At 33.3% G+C, this 26,650-nt stretch overlaps 1 protein-coding gene across 2 annotated transcripts in view; it reads right to left on the reverse strand.

Annotated features, from left to right (window-relative positions):
- Nucleotides 1-26,650, reverse strand: part of LOC114332627 (ATP-binding cassette sub-family C member 4-like) — a 298,183-nt gene that overhangs the window by 113,949 nt on the left and 157,584 nt on the right. The window contains exons 6-7 of one of the 2 annotated variants that reach the window (XM_050645699.1): nt 20,644-20,800; nt 14,017-14,425 (exon numbers count right to left, since the gene is read on the reverse strand). In XM_050645699.1, the coding sequence (XP_050501656.1) occupies nt 14,017-14,425; nt 20,644-20,800 (566 nt within the window). The remainder of the gene's footprint in view (nt 1-14,016; nt 14,426-20,643; nt 20,801-26,650) is intronic. The other variant, XM_050645698.1, reaches the window with a different exon arrangement.

Consider the following 26,650-nt stretch of genomic DNA (forward strand, 5'->3'; position numbering starts at 1 on the left):
CGAAATAAGTCGAACTTATGTAGGTGAGGGCGACGCTCATACGCGTGCAACCACGTCACAATAGAAGATGCGTGTAACGGCGGGTTAATGTTTTAAAAATTATAAAAGTGATGACTTTCAACCGTCAAATTAATATTTATAACAACCGTTTGTTTCATTGTACTAATTTGTACTTACATAAATAAATTACAATAAAATTTTGGTTTTGAACAGTTTATTCATGAAATAATCGCAACAAATTGCACTCGATCTCTAAAATTAATATAGAATTTTTTCCCTCGTGACACTTTAACATAATTTCACTCGCCTTCGGCTCGTGAAATTAAAACTGTCAAAGTGTCACTCGGGAAAAATTCAATAATTTTAGAGCTCTTGTGCAATTACTACTGAAAGTTTGGTTTTGACAACCTTGTCAAAGAATTGATTTTTGTATGTATTTTCATATTAATTAAATTAATTTATTAAGATTTGGTCATTTTTTAAAGACTCGTAGAAAAAATATTATTCCTAACTCTTAAAGAAAGTCTCTTTTTCACACTCGACTGCTTGCCGAACTCTCGCTTCACGTCGTTCGGCAAACTGCAGTCGCGTGCGGAAAATTATGACTTTCTGAACTTGTTAGGAAAATAACTATTTTCTTTATCACCTAATTCGTCAAATTCACTGTTAAGTGCACGGTATACACCATTCCAAGCATTTCTCGTCAAGTTTATATCTTCATAATATTTCTATTGTTTTGTCCCAAAGAACAGGTCTCGCTTCAATTAATGCTATTAATATTTCACTATCAATCTGAGACATCATAATATAAAATATATGCACCTACTTCAAACAGCAACAAAGTGTAAATGAAAATAATGTACCCAACAACCAAGGAAACTACCTTCGTGGGACTGAACGACAGTATCATATGAAATGATGCATTAAGTTCCCTGTGCTCTATCTCTCTCCTGTCGTTTCCCCATTACTGAGGATCGTGATTTTTTCCAATATTCCTAGCAATGTTTCTCCATTGGTCTCTACTCTATCTTCAGCTGCTCTAAGAGCTTCGCAGAATGAGTTTCCAGCTGAATGCTTTATTTGGTCAGACCATCTAGTTGGTGATCGTCCTCTTGATTTTCTTCTCGGAACGTTTCCAGAAACAATTAATCTCTCCAAACTGTCGTCACCTCTGCGAACCACGTGACCAAAGAATTGCAGAATTCATTGCAGACATATTGTGGACAGCCTTTTTTTAATATTGAGTTGGTTTAGAATGGAAACGTTTGTCCTATGAGCTGTCCAAGGTATGCGCAGCATTCTTCTCCAGCACCACATCTCAAAGGCATCAATTTTTTGGCGCCTTCGTGCGCGAAGAGTCCAAGTCTCTGCTCCGTATAGAAATATTGAGAATACAAGGGCATTCACCAGTCTCATCTTGATATTTTGAGAGATAGATATGTCTTTCCAAACTTTAGTTAGGCGACTCATCGCATTTTTTGCTATACCAATACATCTCCGAACTTCTGCTTCACAGTTACCATCGTTAGTTATACTAGACCCGAGATAGACAAAGGTGTTTACTATCTGGTATTCCTGTAATATGTTAGTCAGTTGAATAGTGTAAAATCTGTCGACCACCATTATTTTTGTCTTAGTTTTACTGATTTTCAGACCAACTTTATTGCTTTCGTACTCAACTCTTCGCAGAAGATCAAACATTTCTTGCTCATTTGCTGCTATAAGTGCTATTTCTATTAAAATTGACCACATATTTATCCAGATTACACAATCAAATGCCTTTTGGTAGTCAACGAAGCATATAATCATAGGTACTTGAAATTCTCTAGACTTTTCAATGAGTTGTCTCAGGTTCAGGATTTGTTCCCTTGTACCTTTACCCTTTACAAACCCCGCTTGTTCCTGAGGTATTTGGTAATGTAGATAGGTTTTTAATCTGTTTTTGATGATATGCAACAAGATTTTACTAGCATGTGTTATTAGTGACAGTGTGCGGTAGTTTTCACATCTGGTAGTAGTTCACATGCTACTGGGTGCGTAAAGACGGCACGGCTGTCGTCTGTTTTTGTAAGCGCTGTTTCACACAGTGGCGTGCGGTGACTTTTTCGAAAGGGGAAGCGATTCAATAAGGATATAAAAATATTTTCTTAAGGGTCGAGGGTCGAGCATTTTTCCACCTGATAACACTCTGATGCGCAGGGGCTCTCTATCAGCAAAGTACTTAATTATGTGAGACGTCCTGCGTACAAGGACTCACACACTAAATCCGTGACGGGTGAATGCGTGAGGCACTCTATTCCCGCTATTTCTAGTGACTAGTGACCTATCATTGATCTGTATTGCTAGCTCGGGCCTTGAGTCCTCGCGCCGGACTTGGTTTTCTAAAGAAGAATCCTATTTAAAAAAAATATACTCCGAGGCATTTTCCACAACACACAACTTTCACTAAAATGACACTTATTTATACTCGAGGTCTATTCTCCTATCAACTTCTGATAATTGTTGAATGCAGTCTTTTTTAATGGATAATAGGGCTAACTTTCAAAGTATGTCTTCGCTTGTTGAATTTCTTTTAAACTCTTAATTTGAAACTTTTAATGCATCTTAATACTGCAAAACTTCGTTCAACTGATGCACTTGTGGCTGGGATAGTTAGTAGTACTAATTCACACAGCTTGACCACTTCACACAGCGACTTGTTTAAACCAGTAGTTATAAAGAAATCCCAGATTTCTGGATATTTCTTTATCATTCATGTCAGTTGTTTCATAAATGATACTTAACTGAGAATGCAAAGCTGGGATATCAAAAAATTTTCATTATTTAATCGTAATGACATAAATTCCTCTGTGGGAAATTTTGATGAATTATAATTATTAGAAATATTAAGATTATACAGGGTGTAACAAAAATACAGGTCATAAATTTAATCACATATTCTGGGATCAAAAATAGTTCGATTGAACCTAACTTACCTTAGTACAAATGTGTACATAAAAAAAGTTACAACCCTTTGAAGATACAAAATGAAAATAGATTTTTTCCAATATATCGAAAACTATTAGAGATTTTTTATTGGAAATGGACATGTGGCATTCTTCTGGCAGTAGTATCTTGATCAAAAATTATAGTACAATTTGGAGACCCCTTAAAAATTTTATGGGGGTTTTGTTCCTTTAAACCACCCCAAACTTTTGTGTACGTTCCAATTTAATTATTATTGTAGTACCATTAGTTAAACACAATGTTTTAAAACATATTTTGCCTCTTAGTACTTTTTCGAAAAGTCAGTTTTTATCGAGATATTTTGAATATATTTTAAATCCACCACATATTTGTATATGTATTTGTATACGATTTTGGAGACTTAGTAATAACATTGTTTTCCGCAAATCGCCAGGAAATTTTGACATTCCTGTCAAAATTTCTTGAAGAAAAAGTCAGGACTTCCTTACTGTAAGGAAATGTCATTTCCTTACTGTAAGGAAATGATATTTCCGTACAGTTGTTAGTGTTCTACATAAATGATAGAAAACACATTGCTATTAAAACCTTGTAAATTACCTTAATCATTAAATTTTCTTTATCTGGAGCTTCCTGGATAAATTTTTCAATTTCTTCCTTCGTTAAAATCTTAGATTTCTTTGCCCTATAACCTTGAGCTTGCCGTTTCAATAAAGAACGAAGTTTTGAGTATGTAGATATATCTACATTGTGTTTAAGTGCAAGGGTTGACTTCAGCATTGAATAATTGGCCCATAATGTTGAAGATTTCATCTTTAAACAAAGGTCTACGAAGTATGCCATTACAACATTTTCTGAGAAAGAACTCGTATTTTTACTCATGCGATAATCCATAAAACGTCTGTATGCATTTTCGTACTTTTCTCTTGATTTCTTTGGCAATAATTCTAATGAAGCAGTATTCACTGCCTCAACCAGCTCTGGAGGAGTCCCAGGAATGGAAATTTCATCATCACTTATCATTTTACTTTCGAGAACACCAGCAATTAAATTTATAAGCGTCAAGTTTGACAATTCAACCTCAATACGTTTCCATAGTAACCCAAGTAATTTTATTAGGAATTTCAAAGCACCATTTATTTGGGAATAAAATTATCGCGTTTTTTTTTAAATCAATCAATATCTGTCGAATTTTAAACGATTTGCGGAAAAATAGTATGTTTACCTCGTAGGAAAAGCCACATTCCTGGACTCTGTGTTGCTAAGTCTCGGCTTGCGCCTCGACTTAGCAATCTTCACAGTCGTACAGGAATGTTAAGCTTTTCCTACCCGGTAAACAATGTACTATTATTTACACAATAATATGAAATAATATGAAAATTTATTATGATTTACATTTTTAGGTATATTTTGAACCATCTTAAAAAAGAAGCCACATCTCGATAAAAGGTGCCTTATCGAAAAAAATACAAAGAGGCAAAAAAGTTTTAAAAACACTGTGTTTAACTAATGGTACGGCAGTAGTACTTTAATTGGAACGTACACAAACATTTGGGGGGTTTAAAGGCACAAAACCCCCATAAATTTTTTATGTAAACATATTAAAAAGGAAGCAGCATCTCGATAAAAACTGCCTTATCGAAAAAATAGTAAGAGGCAAAAAAGTTTTGAAAATATTGAATTTAACTAACGTTACCACAACAATAATTTAATTGGTACGTACACAAAAGTTTGGGGGGGTTTAAGGGAACAAAACCCCATCAAATTTTTAGGGGATGCACAAATTTTACAATAATTTTTTTAAGATATTCCTGCTATAACAATACCACATGTTCATTTTCAATAAAAAATCTTTAAATAGTTTTTGATATATTCGAGAAAATTGATTTTCATTTTGTAACTTCAAAGGGCTGTTACTTTTTTATGTGTATATTTGTACTAAGGTAAGTTAGGTTTATTCGAACTATTTTTGGTCCCAGAATATATACCTTAATTTATGACCTGTATTTTTGTTACACCCTGTATATAATTCTACAAATTTTAAATCGTTAAAATTTTGAAAGCTAGAATTCATTTGTTGTAGAATATTATCAAAAGGTCTCTTTGTTTCCTCTGTTTTCTCTGTCTCTCTGTCTCCGAAATTATCAATCTTCATTATTTTTCTTTCATGTTCAAACCCCATATGTTCAGTTTTATCCCAAATATTTTTAAACTGCTCTCGTTTTTTTAATTATCGTATTAATAAAGTCATCAATTTGTCTTATAAGACAAAATGCAATACCATTTGATTTCTGTAAAATGTCAAATAAAAGATCAGTAAAAGGAAATATCTCTGCAAAAAATTTAAATCGAAATATTCTTTAAGCGAATGTATATAATACCTAAGCACCCCTTAGCAGCAGTAACAGTCGGAGGATCTCACTTTCGTTCGGGAAGGCGATACGACGAGCGCTTCCATGGCATACCAAAATTCGCGCGACTAGTGGGTGCGGTCATTGAACCCTGACCAATTTTAAAAGGGACAACTGCACGACAAGCGGCGATTTTGAGATGAGCTTCTGCCAGGAGTGGACCAAATAGTTGAATTGTGTGCATATTGAGTTCGTTCGTACGTGATTAATTTTTAATATTTTTCAATGCCTATTGGCTAGGTAATATGTAGATTATTTGGATTAGGGAAAGAAATTTTATTATTAAATATTAATTAATAATATATTTTCTTATATCGACGAATAAATAGGGCAGCGGCGCTTCCCCCGCTTCCATGGACCGCGCGCCTCTGGTTTCACATTATAAGAATTTCGACCGTGCGATGGTTAAAATCTAGGTACATAATGACTCGAAAATATTTCTCCCTTTACCGAATGTTTCAAGCGGTGAAGGGAGAAAGATTCTCGAGCCACTATGTAGATTTTAACCATCGCACGGTCGAAATATTTATAATGTGAAACAGCGCTAAGCGAGGGACGGCATAAATACGCCGACTTCACCAAACGTTCCAACCACCGTCTAGTGAGAAAGGCTCCATATGATTACATGAATTGGAATGGCACCATCCGAATGTCGTCGTGCGTCCTAACCCTCGCACGTTTAAATTCTTATAATGTGAAACAGCGCTATCTGTGTACCTTCAAGTGGTGTCTAATTGTACATCCTCTCAACTGCTGCAGTTTTAGTATGGTTTAGTCCTTAGAGTATGGAGAATTTTACACTTACCTAGTGTAAAATTTTCCCTACTCTAAGGTTTAGGCCCGTATTCATAGTCGGTACTCAAGTCAGCGTCGATGCTCAAGGTCGACCTTGAACAAATTTGTGTTTCATAAACCGTTCTCAACGTGAAATGCGGTCTTGAAGAGCCAAAAAATGACACTAATGACAGCTGAGTCTCAAGTCGTCGATTCGCGATTGAAACGGAATATAGAGGGCAGGTCGAATGCAAGAAAATGGCCGATATAAATGGTATAAACAAACATTCAATTGATGAATAGAACAATACCGATTTGATTTAAAATATTTTAATGTACTCATAATGCTGAAATTTACTAAAAATTTCTTAATATTGACCAAATTCCATTCAAATTAACGATTTTCTGGTTTGTTTATACCACTTATAGTAGTTTAAATTTATTCCACCAGAGGTCAGCTCCTTTGTTTTTCATCGCGAATACACCTACCTTAAGTATGCGTTTCTAACCTAACTTTGTTTGTTTATGTTTGAATCTTGATTGAATATTAATTTTTTCCAATTCAGTTCGACTTCCAATCCATATTTTTCGTTTTTCTAATTACAATAAAAAATGTATGAAGAAGTTGAAGAATTTTTAGAGTTTATTGATTGTGTTGAAGAACAAAATCGCCCGGAAAGTATACAAATTCGTGATAAAATTATGTATATCTAAAATCCAATGGAGTTTTAATATTGAATTTCATCAGAGCATTAACTTAACAACAAAGATTGTATGCTACTTAGAGGAATATAACCAGTTTTTATGAGGTTGCCCATTTTCCTAATGTTCAGGTTCTCGAAGGGAGATTATGTATTTTGTTTTCCAAGAATACAGTTATTAAGTTATGACATCTTAATATTTGATCCAAGTGCATTAGCAGATCCAAGAGCCAAACTGGAAAGTAATTTTGTGTCTTTCTCTTGTTCTACATTCAACTGGAATTTGTTTATTTATTCTGAGAATATATTATTGAATCCTTGTATTATGTTAGATACATTCTTTTTATTTTATTTCTCAATATGTATTTTTATATTTTATTTTAAAATAAATGAGTATGAGTTTCCCTTCTTTTAAATAAGTGTTTATTTGACAAACCTTTCCTTACCAATTATAAAGTTAATTATGCATGTAAACAGCAATATACTATTTTTTATGCAGATGACATTGTTGTCTTAATAAGAAAAAACTGAAGTTGGTTAGGAACTTAAAAGTGAAGCAAGAAAATGCATGCCTATAAACGAAACCAGAACAAAATATTATATTGAAATGTGTGGAGAGATAAAATAGAATAAATTTGTCACACTAAAAACAGGAACAAAGGGATACACAATTCTGGACCTCTGAGGTAAACTACACTATGTCATTTCGAGCAACTGTGTTTGCAACAAAGTTTAGAGCACTGCGAGGATGTTAATAAAGATCTGATATATGCCATAATTGGTTGAAAGTCAATATGACCATATTTTAATGATAATACATTACCAATTTGTATAATCCAACTAATAAAACAAGTGGATTAAAGGAACTTGTTTAAAATAACACCATGTCGACATAGTGTAGTTTACCTCCGAGGTGCAGAATTGAAAATGCCAGTATTGGCATTTCAATTCAACTGTTTGGGAGTGACAATAATTGATAAATATAGAAGAAGGAAGAAGAAATATAAAACATACTTCTAAAAGGAAGCATGGCTGAGGAATATCAGAGTTTGAACTAACCTCAGCGTTGTACAGATATTTCATATTGCAAAAGATAGAGAACCATTTAAAGAAGTGATTGCCAACCTTCGTTAGAAGACAGCACAATAAGAAGAAAAGGAACAGAACAATGGTATAAGATTGAAATCAAAAATGTATGTAGGGCAGCTATAATTCAAATATGTAGGTATATGAAACAGGCATTTGACCAGTGGCTTCGTATGATTGTGGCAATTGGACAATAAATAAGAAAGATGAAATGAAAGTAGACATCTAGAAAAGACAAGTATTGTAAGAAATTTTTAGTGGATTTAGGCACCAGAGTTTTATTTGCTCAGTAAGAAATAAATGAGATTTCCCAGTGTTTTATCTATGTACGTACTTTGAATAATATTTCATTAGTACCCATTACTCCCCACCAAGAATAAAATAATACCACAGTATTTTGTTATAATGGGGTAATATTGACAAATATATACACTTTTGTGATGTTATTTGGGTAAGATTGTTAATATTTTATATCAATATTGTTTTTGTTGCTTGGTACAAAATCCTTCTAATAATTTAAGTTCATCTGACTCATTCATATTGACAATAAATTTAATTCCAATCTTAAATTGTGACTTATTCCCACGGAAATTGTAAATTGCATTTTATATTAAGTTCCAATGTCATGGTTTGTTCGTTAGTTCTTTGTTTTGTAGTTTTAAGTCTGAGGAAGTATATAAACAGAAGAAAGCTGACAAAACGGTAGGTACATACTATGAAGCACCCAAGTTTTTCCTTCCTTTCAGTGAGAAATAAAGGGTATCTCCTAGTGTTTTCTCTATATTCTTTGAATATTTGATTAGTGCCCATTACTCCCCAACAAAAATAAAGTAATATCACACTATTTTGTCATTTTTAGTGGTGTAATATCAATATCCACAAATAGCATTGACATTTAAATTTAAAACAGTTTCATGTTTTCAATATCATACATTTATCTTGAATACCTACATTATCTCCAAAATAAAAATAGATACATAGGTATATCATATTTATATTCATATAAGTATAAACAGAACATTATTTACATGTAGGTACCTACATAAAACCATTATTTTAAAGATCCAAATTTACAATGCAATCATTTATCACAAACACAAATAATAATGAAAAGTATGAGATTCCGGATATTATACCGATGATTACCAATAACCTTTGAAATAATAGCACATTATTGAATAGAAAAAATAAAAATGTTATCTTCCCACCCATATAATAAATTTTATTTAACAAGCATTTATTTTCAAAAAACAAATTATGTAAATAAAAATATTGCAAAGATAATTGACAGAATCTGCATTTTATTTGGTGTCCTCTGTCAAATTTACTAAAATTCCCTAGATTTCAATGCTTGAGCATAACCTTACCCGAGAAAACCCTAAGTATCGTTTATGAAACAGAACGAAAACTTGAGCACGACGCTGCCGTAAGGTCGACTTGGCTGAGCACGACCTCAAGTTCGGCTTGAGTACCGACTATGAATACGGGGCTATGTCTTTTAGCTACGTTGACGTAAAATTTTCTGACGGTATCACGTACTGCATGTCAGTGTTTACGCTTCTATAGTTAAAAGCAGCCATTCAGCATTCTTTCAATATTAGAATGGCAGCAACTTCATCCAGTTGTTTCACTTTCAAGCCTTTTCAACATTTTTTTACTATTTATGTTTTAGTTAACAATACTTTTGTTTTCAACAAGTATTGTTTATAAATATTTTGTAAGAACCTCCACCATTTTTTTAAATAAAGTTCATAATTTTCTTGAAAAAATAAACATTTTATTTGGAACGGTATTTTATTTTTAGTCCTGTCGCCACGGGGGTACAACGGCCTCCTTTATTCAGATGGACTTACCCAAGATTTTTTATGTCTCTTGAACCGTAGAATACGAATTTTTTGGGTAACAGTTGATCCGGATGTCGATAAGAATGTTATAAGTTATAAACAAAGAACTTGAGGAATTACATAACAGCTATTTTTCACAAAACAAACATTTTTTTATATCTTTTGAGTCATTCTAAGCAAAAAATGTTCTTACAAGTTTTTCGTAGGATGCATACTTTTCGAGAGAAACGCGGTTAAAATTTCAAAAAATCTAAACATTGTAATTTTTGAACCCGAATAACTTTTGATTAAAAAATAAAATAACAATTCTTCATGCAGCATTTGAAAGTTTAAGTCAAATTATACAGGTTTTGATTATTTGCATTGCTAAAAATTAATTTTTTTAATGTCAAACAAAGCTATTAACAAATAGTGTTTCCCGTGCTCAATGCATGCGTTTTATTGCAGCTACGTTAAAATTGCCTGTTTGTACGCACGCCTACTCGTTCGATTTTAAATGTGAGATGCATTGAAAACACCACTCAAGCACTCTGTGTTTGTTTATAGCTTTCATGTTTTAAAAATTCATTTTTAGCAATGCAAATAATCAAAACCGATATAATTTGACTTGAACTTTCAAATGCAGTAAGCAGAATTGCTATTTTATTTTTTAATCAAAAGTTATTCGGGTTTAAAAATTGCAATTTTTTCGATATTTTGAAAGTTCAACTGCGTTAACCCGAAAACTATGCATCCTACGAAAAAACTTGTAAAACTATTTTCTGCTTAGAGTGACCCAAAAAATACAAAAAAATATTTTGTTTTGTGAAAAATCGCTCTTATGTAATTCCTCAAGTTCTTTGTTTATAACAATCTTATCGATATCCGGATCAACTGTTACCCAAAAAATTCGTGTTCTACGGGTCAAAATACATAAAAAACTTGGATAATTCCATCTGAATAAAGGAGGCCGTTGTACCCTGGCGATAGGACTATTTACAGCAGAAGAATGAAGAAGTATGAAGAATCATTCCGTAGTTGATGTAAAAAACAAAATATAATGATATAAGACAAACTCATATTAAAAACAAAGGCGAATAGGCAAGAGTATACCGCACGTCAGTGTCTACATCCTGAAACATCCACGTCAGTAGGATTAAGTTGTTAAGTGGGTAAATACTGACGGAATATACTAGATTATACCGTGGTTTATATAAATTCTACTGTACCTACATGTACTAACAGACATATAATATATGTTAATTATAATATTATTATGTATACAGTTCACGCGTAAAGTATGGAGACATAAGACATGTGTGACTAAAGGGGTTAAGGATAGAGACTATAATGATATAGAGACTATATGATAAGGGACTAAGAATAAAAGGTTGATTATGTATATTAGATAATCCATTAGATAGAACTTTATATAACAAATTTTGGTTATAATTTGTTCCTCTATCGATTTATTTTTAGAGATAATTTTTAATAAAATCATTTTCACCTCCGAGAAGTGGTGGTATCCACCCCCAAAATAAAAGCGCAAGTTGGCATCATGTCACTTTTGTTTCGTGAGGTATCCTCTAACTGCTCACCAATTTTCATGAAAATCGACGGAGATACAACGAAATCAGAGGTGAGAACCTTCAGTGACTATACTAATATACTATTTAAATATTTTTTTTGTAAATCATGTGAGAATAATTGCTTCAGAAAGTGCCTTTAGGTCGACAAGTGTTTATCACACGGACAAAAATATTGAATATTTGGAAATTAACGTGTGAAATAAAATTTTTTGTGCTGCCCCAAGTGTCAAAAGAATAGGATTTCTGTTCCGAATGTGATGTTTTGAAGTATCATATAAATGGTATAATTGGATTTAAATTTGATATGGGCTATATGGTGGCCAATATAATTTTTAGATTGAATCTCATCAAGGTAAGTATTCACTATTCTACCGAGATGAAGATTTTCGTCATGGTGCATTAACACGAATGAATTTGTTATCCAATATGGTTGGAAAATGGCAAAGCGTGATCTTCTAAAATATTTTTAATCTACATATCAGCTGTCATTCAACCAATCACCTCAAAAAGTTCGGTATCTCCTTCTCAAGAAATACCACTTCATAGCACTATGTCGACACCACCAAAGTTAGCACTCTTGATGAGCCAATGAGGTTACATATGTCATAGCGTTCATCATATGGAAGCAAGATTTAAAAAAATTCGTCTACAGAAGAGTTGGCGAACAGTATGTCAGTTGTAACGTCAAACAGAGTTTTGGTGGTGGCTGCATAGTGCTATGGAGCGGTATTGTTTTGAATAGGACATACCGAACACGTGGAGGTGATTAGGCGAACGTCAACTGATATGTATATTGAAAACATTTAAGAAGATCATGTTTTGCCATGTGGAAGCCATAATGAATATGACATATTGGTGTTAATGGATGTTTTTATGTCGCCAGCATAGTGAAGACTTACCTTGATGAGATTCAATTTAAAAATTATACGGGCCAGCATAAAGCTCATATCAGATTTGAATCCGATTATAGCATTTATATGATACTTGAAAATATCGCATTTGGAAAAGAAATCCTATTACTATGATCTCTCTCTTCAATCCTGACCCCCCGGAGGGAGTGTAGTGGTCGACGTGATGTCGTGTATTGCCCCTCTCCAAAGATCTCTGTCTCTGATCATTTCTTTTAACTCATGCATGGGTCTTTTGCATATTCCCGTAATTTTATCGATCCATCTTGTTGGGGATCTTCCTCGTGATCTTCGGCCTTCCACCTTTCCTTGTATAATGAGTCTTTTCATGTTTTCTGTATTTGCTCTCATAACATGTCCAAAGTATTTTAATTGTTGGAGATGGACTTTACTGGAGGGTCGTTGGCTAACTTTAAGCTCTCTTAAAATTAAATTATTTGTTCTATGGTCGGTCCAAGGAATTCGTAGCATTCGTCTCCAACAGAACTTTTCAGTGGCGTCTATCTTTCTTCTTTCCGAATTTCTCAGGATCCAAGATTCACATCCATAGGTCAGTATTGGGAATATTAAGCAATTGATCAATGTCATCTTTAACGCTCTTGAAATTTGACAGTACTTCCATATTGTGGTCATTTTTGCTGTGGCAACTTTTGCTAGATCACATCTACGTTTTATTTCTTCGTGTAGTGACCCTGTGTTTGTGATTAATGATCCCAGATATAAGTATGAGCTCACAACTTCAAACCGATCAATTGTGGTTATGTATGGATGATTGTTATGTATTACTATGATACATAGAGGCTAACGGCCGGTTTCACAAGGTAAAGTTAACTTGTGGTTAAGAGATAACCAGAAGTTACGTCAAAATATGCGTTTTAGTTTCAGGTCAACGGCGAAGTATGGTTAACTCACAGAATTTTTAACCAGAGGTTGGAGTGGGTTACCCTTATGGGTATACCCAGAAGGGTAACAATTATGAAACTGAAATGCATATTTTGGGGTAATTTTGAGGTTATCTCTTAACCACAAGTTAACTTTACCTTGTGAAACCGGGCGTAAGGATAACAGCACAAAAAATTTCATTCCACATGCATATTACTACATACATGTATATGCATAATACATGCATATTACCACTTGCATATTATGCAATATCTTTGTCCGTGATAAATACACTGCGAGGTCTGACTTACATGGTACAAATATTAAGGGTATAAACACGCAACAAAAAAGATCATCTCAAAATATCACTAAATATTGTCCAGTGTATGTTAGCAAGATTAAATCGCTCAAACCATCAGAAGAACTTTTACTTAATATTAATTAAAAAAAAATGACAGGAAATAGTAAATAAAATGGGGTTAATGATATAACACTACATACTACTATTACTACTGCTACTACTAGTACTACTATTACTACTACTACTACCACTACTACTACTACTACTACATTAAGATTGTAAGGAAAAAAATTGTATGTTAGTATTCTACACAAAACACTACACTCCAATCTTTCTATCAGTTTTGTAACTAATACTTATTCTACAGTGTAAATGTACGTTATTTAAAAAATCCCCTAAAATAATTTAGTAATCAATGAAACTGCCTTACGAGACAAAAACTAATGGAATAAAATTGGACAACCCAAGATAGAACCAATCGATTAGTAGAAGGACTATAATCAAGTAGTAAAGTAAGGAATCATGCAATTTTAAGTTAACAGTACACACATCGAAATATTTTCGTAAAACGCCTTACCACACAGTAGAAACTGCCAGGAACTATATTGAAACTAACTCCATTAAGTGTGTTATCTAAATTGTTCCAAGAAGACGAAACGTCTTTAGCGATTAACCCTCCCTGTATACCTTCCAAATATATTTGGTTTTCGCATTTCTCTTCCAACAACAGAATTTCCTCAAGCCTTTTGATGGTAGGCAAAACTTCAGCGTACCCCATGAGACCGTTGGGAAAAAAGAAACACAAGTATGCTTGAAGTGCATTAAACAATTGTGCTACAGTGAAAACCTCACTAGCCGTGATGTTGTTGCCTAGTAACACCCTTGTGACAATCGTCAAGAACAACGATAGTCTTTCAGTTATTACCATTAGAGCTGTATGGAAACCCCTAATCTGGGAAGTTGTGGCAATATTTTTCAATTCCTTACTAAAAATTTCAATTATTATATTAATGAGATAATTACTACTAGCACGAGAGCTGTTAGAGATTTTTGGACAGGTGTTTGAGGCAATCTGAAAATTTTCCATAATAGCCTAAAACTAAAAAGCAGGTCTAGCTGGAGGGTAGTAGTCATTTTCCTCAAAAATGCTCCCCAAAGTTAAAAAAGGGTAAACATTGTAATTACAGAAACTATTTTTGAGGCGACATGCAACTTTTTTTAAAGTAAATTTAAAGACTCAAATATGATGGTAGGGGAGCAAAGTATGCTAAATGTGCAGTCACTCGAGCGCTTGGGTGACCTATTGGGTTGTGAAGAATAGGTCCTAAAACCAAAAAAAGTTAAGTAAAGTTTTCCATTTTAGTGGGCGCTTGCCATTTTTTAATTTAATTTTCCATTTTCAACAATGGTTTTTTTCGATTATAACGCCATCTATCCATAATTCGAAAAATTGTTTCAAATAAAAGTTACTTATTTTTACGTAAGGAATCCAAATCGGCAATAAAAAATGAGGGCCCCTATTTAAGATTTTAAAGTAACCCCCCACCCCACCTCCGCGGGGGGTCATGTTTGGTGCCATTCGATAGATTTTTAAAAAATATTGAACAAGTATATTTTACAGTTTTTCGATCTGATGTTCCTTTCGCGAAATATCGCGGGATTCGTATTTAAAATATTAAATTTACCCCCCACCCCTCTCCGTGGGAAGTCGTGTTTGGTATCATTCGATAGATTTTTAAAAAATATTGAGCACGTATATTTTAGTTTTTCGATCTGTCATTCATTTCGCGAAATATTCGCTTTTTTCTTGTGAAATTTTGGGACCCACCCATTTCCTTACGCCCCGCCCAAATCGTCAGATTTTTAAATATACACTCTTTTGCATGTACTTAATTTACCTTATCTTAATCTGACAATTTCGAGTTTTTTTAAGGATAGATTTTTTATTTCGGGCCCCCCTTAACGAACTCCCCTGTGTTAAGAGCCAATATATGGTAGAGGTACATCTGCAGGGTAGCAGGTTTCTCCCCATATGATAATCTGACGCGCTCGAGTAACTGCAAAAATCCCCGCTTGGGCTCCCCTACCATGAATAAAATGAACAAGCCAAGCAATTTGCGATGGATTTTAACTAAATAGTAGTTTTATCCAGGAAACTCGCAAGTTTAACTCACCCCAAGGACTATTTTCAGGTGGTGTATCTGAACTTCAGGAGATTGCATCTGAATCTACACATACTATTACAATATAAAATATACAACCGTTGATTGATAAAGATACTGAGTATATGTATATTGATATATGTAGATCTGTATATTGATCAATCAACGATACAACTATACATATATGTACATGTATAGCTATGTACTTTCATTCCAGAAAGGGGGTGCAATTTCTATTATGACAAGGTATTTTTTAAAATTCAAAATCAATATTCTAAAAAAGACATGTTTTTTTGTGAGATTTTCTACCTGCCAGTTGATCAAAAACTTACGCGTATATGTGATTGAAAAGTGCTATAGGTAAGTGCTGTAGTCTAAGAGTGAGAGTGCATATAGATAGCTGTTTCCGTCCTCGATCGCAGCGATTCTATTCGCTCGAGCCAAAATCACTTGACCTGACGATAGCCTTTTAAAATATGTTGGAATGGTGTGATCCATCTACTTTTCCTCCGTGCAAATCTGAATTGGGGCAACATATGTTAAGAACATAGTATGTCACAAGCATGTAACGAAATGCATATTTGCAATTTCCCAGTGCTTTAACACCTAATGGAAAGGAATGAATAAGAAATATGGACAAATTCGATTTTAATTGGTTTGACGGAGATTGTTTGCCGCACTCAGGTTATAAAGCTATCATTGATCAGACAACCAAAAAGAATTTCGGGAATTCTGCTGAAGCTAAGCTTACATGTTCCTTTTATAACTGCAATACTATTTTCTTAATTAATTCATTCTTCTTCCTCTTCAAGTGCCTCATCCTTTCAGGACATTTCAGCGATTCTGAAGAGTTCTATTGTTATTTTTACACTTCCCTGCTTTAAATTTTTCATTCAGTATATGGGTCAGTTTCCTGGTTCTTTTTGTTCTTCCACTTTTCCTTGTATAACCAATCATATTAACTCATATTTTTCATTTCTTAGCATGTGACCAAAGTTCTTTTTATTTTTCATGATCCTTAATATTTTTGTGTTTGTTACGTGTGGTGCCCATGATATTTTTTTTACATTCTTCGAACACCACATCTCAAAAATGGCAAGTCCTTTTTCAGTTGCATCCGTGATTGTCCAGGCTTCAACTCAATATAAAAGGACAGAGAAAATCTAGCACCTCAATTGAGTAATTATTTATTAAAAAATCATACAGAAGTAAAAAACTTCGTTTTTACAATGGTATAAAAAAGTTTATTAAAAACTATTAAAAGTCATCCAAAAGGATTTGCAAAACGTTTTCAATCTAAATTAGATCATCTTCAGTGCGTTCTGCCTAGTACATGGAACTAGCAACCTTATGAAATAGGTAACATCGGGAAATATGGTTTACATGATAACTATATAATATTTATAGCGACTCCAAGTCGATGTTAAAAGATTAAATGTGTTAGGAGTGCTCAAAGGGCAACATAGTTCCCTGCTCGATAAAAAATCGTGGTTATTGCCAGTTTAATAGACACAAACTTATGTTAAATGGACACAGACAGTCTGTGTCCATTGAACTGGCAAGAACCACGATTTTTTATCGAGCAGGGAACCATGTTGCCTTTTGAGCACTCCTAACACATTTAATCTTTTAACATCGACTTGAAGTGGCTATAAATATTATATAGTTATCATGTAAACCATATTTCTCGATGTTACCTATTTCATAAGGTTGCTAGTTCCATGTACTAGGCAGAACGCACTGAAGATGATCTAATTTAGATTGAAAACGTTTTGCAAATCCTTTTGGATGACTTTTAATAGTTTTTAATAAACTTTTTTATACCATTGTACAAACGAAGTTTTCTACTTCTGTATGATTTTTTAATTATGATATACAGCCAGCTACTGGGTATTTTCCCATTGATTTTGTTTTAATTATTTATTAATGTTGAATTATATCAATAAACACATAATATAACTATTTACGGATCATATAGATATAGAGGAATCCGAGTCTCAAGGGGAGTCCGACGAAGATAAAGATGAAGAAGAAACTTGGTATTGTAGCACAGATGAAGCGTTTGAAGAAGAAGTACAAGATTTGAACGCAGAATTAATTTAATTTATAGTTTTATATTTGTTAAAATATATATTTTTAATGATAAATTTACCATTTTTATCATAATTGCAAAATTTATGATATAGTTATATACTAATTAATAAAAAGATGTCTGAAAAATCTAAAATATATAAAAATTGCTCCAATATTTTGTAGTCACAACAACATGGGTATCGTCAGGTCAGACGATTTTACTCGAGCATATGAAATCGCTGCGGTCGAGGACGCAAACAGCTATTTAAATACGGTTTTTCTTACACTACAGCTTATCTCTAGCATGTTTCATTCACAAGCAAGCGTAATTTTTTGTACTTTCACGTGACAAGTAGAAAATCTCACCAAAAAACCTGTCTTTTAAGAATAATTATTTTTTATATTAAAAAATAACCTACCAAAGTAACCATTGCATTCCCCTGTCCGAAAAGAAAGTAGAGGAGGGAAGGGTAAAGTGAAATAATGAGGTAAAGCGAAATAGCTCGTTTTCAAATTCTTCCGCAAACGGAGCCATCACTGTTTACAATCCAATCAATGTTTAGAAGTAGTACGTGCTTATCGACCATTTTGTAACGGTCGCCTGTCGATGTTTTTGAAAATATCACTGTTTATAATATATTTTTGGACAACTGTTTGTAAAATATGCAGGTGAGTGTAATGGATAAGTCTTCTATCTTATTTAACTAAACATATTTTTAAAAGCAACACACAAAACATAGATTGCTAGGCTACGCTTAAAAATTTTTACTGGACAAGTTTGCTTTTAAATCCATTTGGGGCAATGTGAAATGTTAATAGATGGGGCAAAGTGAAATATCGTTTCACTTTGACGTACATGTAATTATACTTGATTACCACCATTAAAAAAAAATATGTGTATTTCCAGGTGTAAAATGCGAAATTATAAACGAAAAACGACCCAACAACAACAGTCTGTCGAGCCAATGACATCTGGAACCAGATCTTTGCGAACTGGCATCCTTTGCCAAAATCAAGCTGCTATGCAACACGGTATTTATGTTCCTACGTTAAATCGGAGGATTAAATCTGGAAAAAATAAGGAAGAAGTGACAATTAAGTAAGAAGCTAGACCCATTTCAAACCGTACTCTAGACTTCTAGACTATTTCACTTTACCCAACCATGCAGGGCAAAGTGAAAAAAAGACAATGTCTGACAAACCAATGCATAATAAAGAATTTACTGACTTAATTTAATTTATATTTCAACATAACTATCTTTAGACAAGGCGGAAACGGCGGGTTCGTTGGGAAAAATATTCCCATGAGATATTTTTGCATAATCACATTCGTGAGACATCCCAGAATAAGGTTTAAGAAGTCGCCCACGAGAAAAGTGGGCCAATTTTTTTTAACAATTTTTTTTTTTAATCAAATTGTAAAAATCAATATTTTTGGCCCGGACTAATTTTTTTTAGGTTTTTTGGACGATTCTGGACAAAAAAGGTCTCCTATAATTTTTCTCTAAAGGTGACCTTTTTCGAGTTATAAGCAAGTTAAAATTTGAAAAACGCGAAAATGGCCATTTTTAAGACTTAATAACTCGGTCAAAAATTATTATTTTGAAAGTAAGAAAGTGACTAAATCAAAGTTTAAAGTCGCCGCTACATGATCCTGAAGAAATATGTGTCATTAATTTACTACTAAGCTGTTATTTTTAATTAATAACAATGAGTGGTTAGATCGTATTTACGCTGCTGTAAATGTGAGTGCGAGTAAGATGCACAATTGGACTGCTGGAATGGCTTCTCTCTCGCACTCAGCATTTACAGCCCCGCACACGTGCATGGCACTTATTATTATTACTTAAAAATAACAGCTTAGTAATAAAATTGTGACAAAAATGTCTTCAGGATCTTGTAGGGGGGGCTTTAAACTTTGATTTAGTCATATATTGACTTTCATAATAATAACTTTTAACCGAGTTATTAAGCCTTGAAAATCACCATTTTTCGTTTTTTTCAATTTTAAATGGCTTATAAGTCGAAAACGATTAACTTTAGAGAAAAATTATAAGAGACCTTTTTTGTCCAGAATGGTCCAAAAAATTAAAGAAAAAATTATTCAGGCCAAACATATTGATTCTTGCAATTTGATTAAAAAAAAATTGTTAAAAAAAATTGGCCCACTTTTCTCCTGGGCGACTTCTTGAACCTTATTCTGGGATGTCTCACGAATGTGATTATGCAAAAAAATCTCATGGGAATATTTTTCCCTTCGAACCCGCCGTTTTCGCCTTGTCTACTTAAACTTTACTGTAATAGGATATGTTTTTTAAAAAATTTCATTTCATAAATTGTAAAATTTATTTAATTTCCAAGTTTAGCTATTCCACTTTACCCTACTATCCCCTACATAGAGCTATACATGTATAGTTGTATATTTTATATTGGTTATTTATATTATATTTATACTATTATATTATATTTAAATTGGTATTTTATATTGGTATATATAGATTCAGATACAACCCTCTGAAGTTCAGATGCACCCCCTGAGTATAACCCTGGGGGCCCTCATGTAAACATCTTGCAGGGTTAAAATTTCCGTAAATCTACTGGATTGAGTATTTTGTTTATTTTGAATATTTAAATTTACTTTAAAAAAAAAACTTAAAAGTCGCCTCAAAGACATTTTTTTTAATAACAATTTTTCCCTTTTTTATCTATGTGGGGCATTTTGGGAATAAATGACTGCTATCCTCCAACCAGACTGGCATTTTTGTATTAGGCTATTACGGAAGAGTTCCCTGAAAAATTTTCAGATTGCTTCGGGTACCAAAAATGTCTGCCAGCTGTCGGACTATTTTTTACAACTTCAGCAGTTAGATAAAGGCAACATGATTTTTATTAAAGTAAATTTAAAAAACTAATTTATGGAGCTTAACGAGAAGTTTTTTAACTATAATTTAATTAAACAATCTACTTACGTCCTTGCGGTTTCCACAACCTTTGCGAAATAATTTTCCCATGCATACATTTTAATTACTTTAATACCTGCCACTAACTCATTCATCAATTTTACTCTAAAATCAGTCTTTTCTGCTATTTTTGAACGAAGTGTCCCTTGAAGTCTTGATAAATAACCTATAAAGATATCGTTATTAATGACTGTATAATACTAATCAAAAAACGACGCATTTACATATAAAGCGAAAAATAACTGGCCTATATTTTTCAACTGGAATATTTGGGGGAACTCAATAGAAAAGGCGTATTATCGAGGGTATCGAAATTTTAACTGCCTCATGGTCTTCTATTAACAAAGGTAAAGGCGACTTTGTGGCACTCCACGTTGGGCACCAATCTTTCTACACTAAACTCGGCTTTGGAAAGGAAAGATAGTCAAAGTTAGTATGCAATTTGAAATAAGGTAAAGAAAGCATAGAATAGGAAAGAAGAAAGGAAGGATAGAATAGAGCACCGGCTAAGGAAGCTCGAGAAACAAGAGACAAAAGAAGGCGGAATTCAAGAGCCAGAAAAAGGAATAAAATTAAAACAGATTTCTTTGTGAAATAATTTGAGCGTTGTAGGAATATTATAGTTATAGTTAATATATAATATTTAGATTTATACTATATACTTAGGTAAGTCATCAAGGGATAGAACGTACAAAACGACGAGCCCGACAAACAGTTTATTGGCCGAATATGAATAATGACATAAAAAATACCATAGAGATGTGTGAAGCATGTCAGATTATTAGGCCTTCGATCGCTACCTAAAGAAACTTATTTGAGCGATCCTCTACCATCACTGCCATTTCAAGATGTCTCAGCAGATCTTTTTTCTTGTTCTGGAGAAAATATTTAGTATACGTAGATAGATTATCAGGGTGGCCAATAGTATGCCATAATGGAAACCGAGATCCAACCAGTGCGGGAATAATTAAAGACTTAAGAAAAATCTTTGCAGACACCGGTATACCCCTACGTTTACGCTCGGATAATGGGCCACAATTTAATTCTTTCGAATTTAATTCTTTCCTTAAGAAATGGAATGTTCTACATTGCACATCTAGTCCACACTATCCTCAGAGTAATGGTCATGCAGAAGCTGGAGTAAAAGCTATGAAGCATTTGATATTAAATTGCATGGTAGATGGCAACCTTGACGAACATAAATTCTGTTCTGGTTTACTTGAATGGCGTAGTACCCCAAAATCTGATGGCCACTCACCAACCGAGATTTTATATGGACATCCAATAAGATCCTTAGTACCCATTCATTATAAAGCTTTTTCAAAGAAGTGGCACACGAAAGTCAAGGACATTTTTTAACACCGAGAAATGGAAAAAGAAAAAGTAGTTGTGTATTATAACCAACATGCTAAACAATTAGATCCAATTAAAATAGGTACTAAAGTAAGGATTCAAGATAAGAGAAATAAACTATGGAACAGGATAGGTGAAATAGTCGAAATAGGAGAAAACAGAAAATACATCATAAAACGCCAAGTGATAGACTTCTTATAAGAAACAGAAGATTTCTTAAAAAGTGTTTCTGATAGCAAAACACTAAAGAGGGAGGTGTAGGAGTATTATAGTTATAGTTAATAAGTATAACAGTGTGACCCATTTAGATTGGAAACACCTCTATAAAATTTGAAGTTGCTAACAGATTTTAACCAAATTTTTTTTTAATGTCATGTAATAAAAGGTCTATTGCGGGACAAAATATGAAATATTTAGTTACATTTTCAGGGCATTCTACGATACTTTTTCTTCGTCGAAAATGAATAATTTGTATTAGCGATTTTTTTATTAAAAAAATTTCTACGCCACTGGATTTAGAGTGGCTTCAAATAGCTATGACAAAAATTTCATTAAAATATATTTATTAATAACGAAGTTATGACAACTTAAAATTTTAAAACTCACTAAGCTACGAGTCAAAAAATGACATCCTGTATCAACAGATAACCATAAAACTAATTATTTTTCAAATAATTTTAATAATAAACCACTACTAGACAAAAAAATGTATAAAATCAATTTAAAATGAAATTTTTGTCATAGCTATTTGAAGCCACTCTAAATCCAGTGGCGTAGAAATTTTCGCCCATTCTCCATTTTCGACGAAGAAAAAGTATCTTGTTAATATTATTAATATTAAAATTGTTTGAAAAATAATTAGTTTTATGGTTATCTGTTGATACAGGGTTGATACAGTTTTAAAATTTTAAGTTGTCATAACTTCGTTATTAATAAATATATTTTAATGAAATTTTTGTCATAGCTATTTGAAGCCACTCTAAATCCAGTGGCGTAGACATTTTTTTAATAAAAAAATCGCTAATACAAATTCTCCATTTTCGACGAAGAAAAAGTATCGTAGAATGCCCTGAAAATTTAACTAAATATATCATATTTGGTCCCGCAATAGACCTTTTATTACATGACATTAAAAAAAATTTGGTTAAAATCGGTTAACAACTTCAAATTTTATAGAGGTGTTTCCAATCTAAATGGGTCACACTGTATATTTAGATTTATACTATTTACTTATGTAGGTTAGTTTAGTTTGTGGATTGTCAGTGTCATTAAATAAGTTATATGTAACGAACATATCAGGCATGAAAATGAGAGCTGGAAGAATAAATCATAACGTTAAATAAATAAAACCAGATAGAAATCCTGAACGAAAAAAAGTGGGCACCAGTTTTACTCTTCAGCAAAATTAACGAATTTGTAGATTAACTGAATTAAAAATTTCCTAATATTATATTTATGTTGTTTCCTCCCAAACCAACTACCCTGTGAAGTGAAACTGGAAAGAGCTATCTAATAAGGCAAAACAAATCTTATTAAATTATTTATTAGAAGCTATAACAATTATAATACAATTATTACAAATGAAAATTTACAATGGTAGCGGAGCCCAAGCTAGAATTTTTGCAGTTACTCGAGCGCGTCAGTTTATCATATGGGGAGAAACCTTGTACCCTGTAAATGTAGCTCTACCATATGTATTGGCTCTTAATACATTGGAGTTCGTTGAGGGGGGCCGAAAAAAAAATATATCCTTAGAAAAATTCCAAATCGTCAGATTAAGATAAGGTAAGTTAAGTACATGCAAAACAGTGTATATTTCAAATTCTGACGATTTTTGAAGGACGATTGTACGGAAATGGGTGAGTCGCAAAATTTTGTAAAAAAGCGAATATTTCGCGAAATAAACGACAGATCGAAAAGTGCTCATTATTTTTCAAAAATCTATCGAATGATATTAAACATGACTCTCCACGGAAAGGGGTGGTGGATAAATTTTAAATTTTAAATACAAATCCCACGATGTTTCGCGAAATGAACATCAGATCGAAAAACTGCAAAACACATTTATTCAATATTTTTGAAAAATCTATCGAATGGAACTAAAAACGACCCCCACTGAGGTGGGGTGGGGGATTATTTTAAAATCTTAAATGGGAGCCCCCATTTTTCATTGTAGATTTGGATTCCTTCTCTCTCACTCTCTTGTCGTGTCCCCATTACTGAGGATATTTCTTCCAATATTCCTAACTATCAGTGCGTCACAAATGATAGAAAAAAAGGTAAGTCCGTTATAATATACAGTTATAACCTTTATTCTAACATGACATTTTAGTTAAATCTGATAGTTGTCACATTTTATTTGCAACTTGGCATAAAAACAAATCAATTGTGTTTATTGCATTTATAAAATGGTATTTTCTTTGATTTGTATAGTCTTATAAATTGTACAGATTATATTCGTAGATATATTATATAATTCGTAAATATTTTTTTAAGTTATAGCGGCATCTATCGACAACTAGAATAAATGTTATAAATGTCTGTAATCACAGACGTGCCTTTTTTTTTCTGTCACATACAATGTAATGCGTTAGAAAGAAATCGAAAAACTGTGACGCACTGAAAGGTGCTTATGAGAAAAAAATAGTCGTCGATTGTATGTACGTTAAAATCAGCGTTATCGTACACCTGTTGTGTAAAGCACGGCTGACCAATTTTCTGCGGATCGCCTGCGATTGCTGACACTTCCAGACAAGCAACGCGCTTGCTCAAAGTGTTTTAGCGGCAGTAAGGCCCAGATAATTCGTCTCACCATTCCTTGCAGGGTTGGCCGTTTTCTCTACAAAAAGTTCAGCTCAATATATTAGATTGATGTAGTTTCCTCTTTGGGGTTTTGTTCATCCTATACAGAAGCTGTTCGCCTGGAAGTGTCAGCATTCGCAGGCGATCCGCAGAAAATTGACCTGCCGTGCTTTACACAGCAGGTATACAATAACGCTGATTTTAACGTACATAAAATCGACGGATACCACACTTTTCACGTCATAGGTGGCATTTCTTGTATTGCACCAAAACTTTCTTGTATTGCATGCAGTAGCTCCTAACCAATCCATTCCTCGGTTAAAAACGAAACCCGCGCCTGAGGTTTATGGGAGTCAGGGAGCTGTCCAAGTAATTTCTTTTAAAAGGACAAAACCTCAACGTTTATCAGGACTCAAGATAACAGATCCGAAGGAAATGTTCACACCAACTGAGACTGTGACTCCATATGTACCTGATCTTCTGTGGCTCTAAGGGAAAACAGAGACATTCCCGGCCTCTTATGATGGAATGAATTCATGGAAGCTGTCACAAGAGATATACAAAATGAACTAACATTTATTATGTGTGTAGAAAACTAGGAGAAATTTATCAAATGACAGCATTCTTATAAAGAATAAAGTTTTGGAATGTAAAAAGTGGGTTTTGCTGAGACCGTTAAAAATTGGCAATTTTCAACTTGCATTTTAGACCAAACGGTTCGTCTGAAAAAAAAAGTAAGAAGTGATATTTGTAGATAATTTTAAGTACTTTAATTTCTGATAACAGACCATTCACTGAAAGTTAGTAGTTTTCAAAATTTAAGCAAAAAAGCGAGAAAAAGCAGAAATTTTACGTTTTTTTTTCGCTATTTTTTCAATATTCCATCACGAAATTTTGTTCGCAAACCTCATATTCGGATTCAGCAGCCCAAAATACATATATAATGGAAAAAATTAGAATTATCCCAAAACTTTCCTAGTCAAAACACAATTTTGTTGAATTATACCGATATTTCTTTCAAAAACTAGATGGCCACACAAAAGGTGCCGCACATATTCTGAGCCGATTGGATCCTTTCTTCCCAATTGCGAAAAAATGCCTGTTATTAAATTTAAACCCTTAGAAGCTGTCCCGCCTCTTGTATATGAAAACGATTTAAGTACACGTTCACAGTATTTGTCTAAAGTAACTGTCTAAAGCAATTCGAGCTGGAACATGTTCCCAAATTTTGGCAGAGAGATGTCCAGGGAAGATAGCACATTCATGTTGGTTCACGACAGCTAACTGCATTCCTAGAGTTTATGTAGCTACAACTGACCTTTTGAAAGCTTAACGATTGTAGCTCACTTTGTAATACAAGTATATTCTCGTATGTGGTTTGAAATAAGAACACAGTCAAGATTGGAATATGGTGAAAGGCATTTAAGGAAATTAATTAAATTAATGCAGGTCTCGAGAGATTTTCCGAAAAATGTGTCATCAAATATCAATAAAGTTATAGCAATAAAGTTATCAATTCAAGACAATGCTTATTTTGCTCACCCGGAAATCATTCAAATTTTTATGTTAACAGATTCATGTCAATATTAGAAAGGTTGCTGTCTGAAGAATTTTAAAATGTAGGAACGCTGGCATAAAAAATCGCATTTTCAAAGTAGCCCTAATCCCCAAATCAATTTCAATGCAGAAGATTACACAAACCAAAACAGAGCCTCCTCTAACACAGTATTTGGCCGACGATGGATTGAGGGGCTTGGAAGTAAAAGGGTTTAAGTGCACTTTTTTCAAATTATGACCTAAGTACAGATTCGCATATCTAAAAGGTATTATAACTTGGTGGTAAATTGATCTAAGCATATTT

Source organism: Diabrotica virgifera, chromosome 3, assembly GCF_917563875.1.
Source record: "Diabrotica virgifera virgifera chromosome 3, PGI_DIABVI_V3a".
In the NCBI taxonomy this organism is placed as follows: domain Eukaryota; kingdom Metazoa; phylum Arthropoda; class Insecta; order Coleoptera; family Chrysomelidae; genus Diabrotica; species Diabrotica virgifera.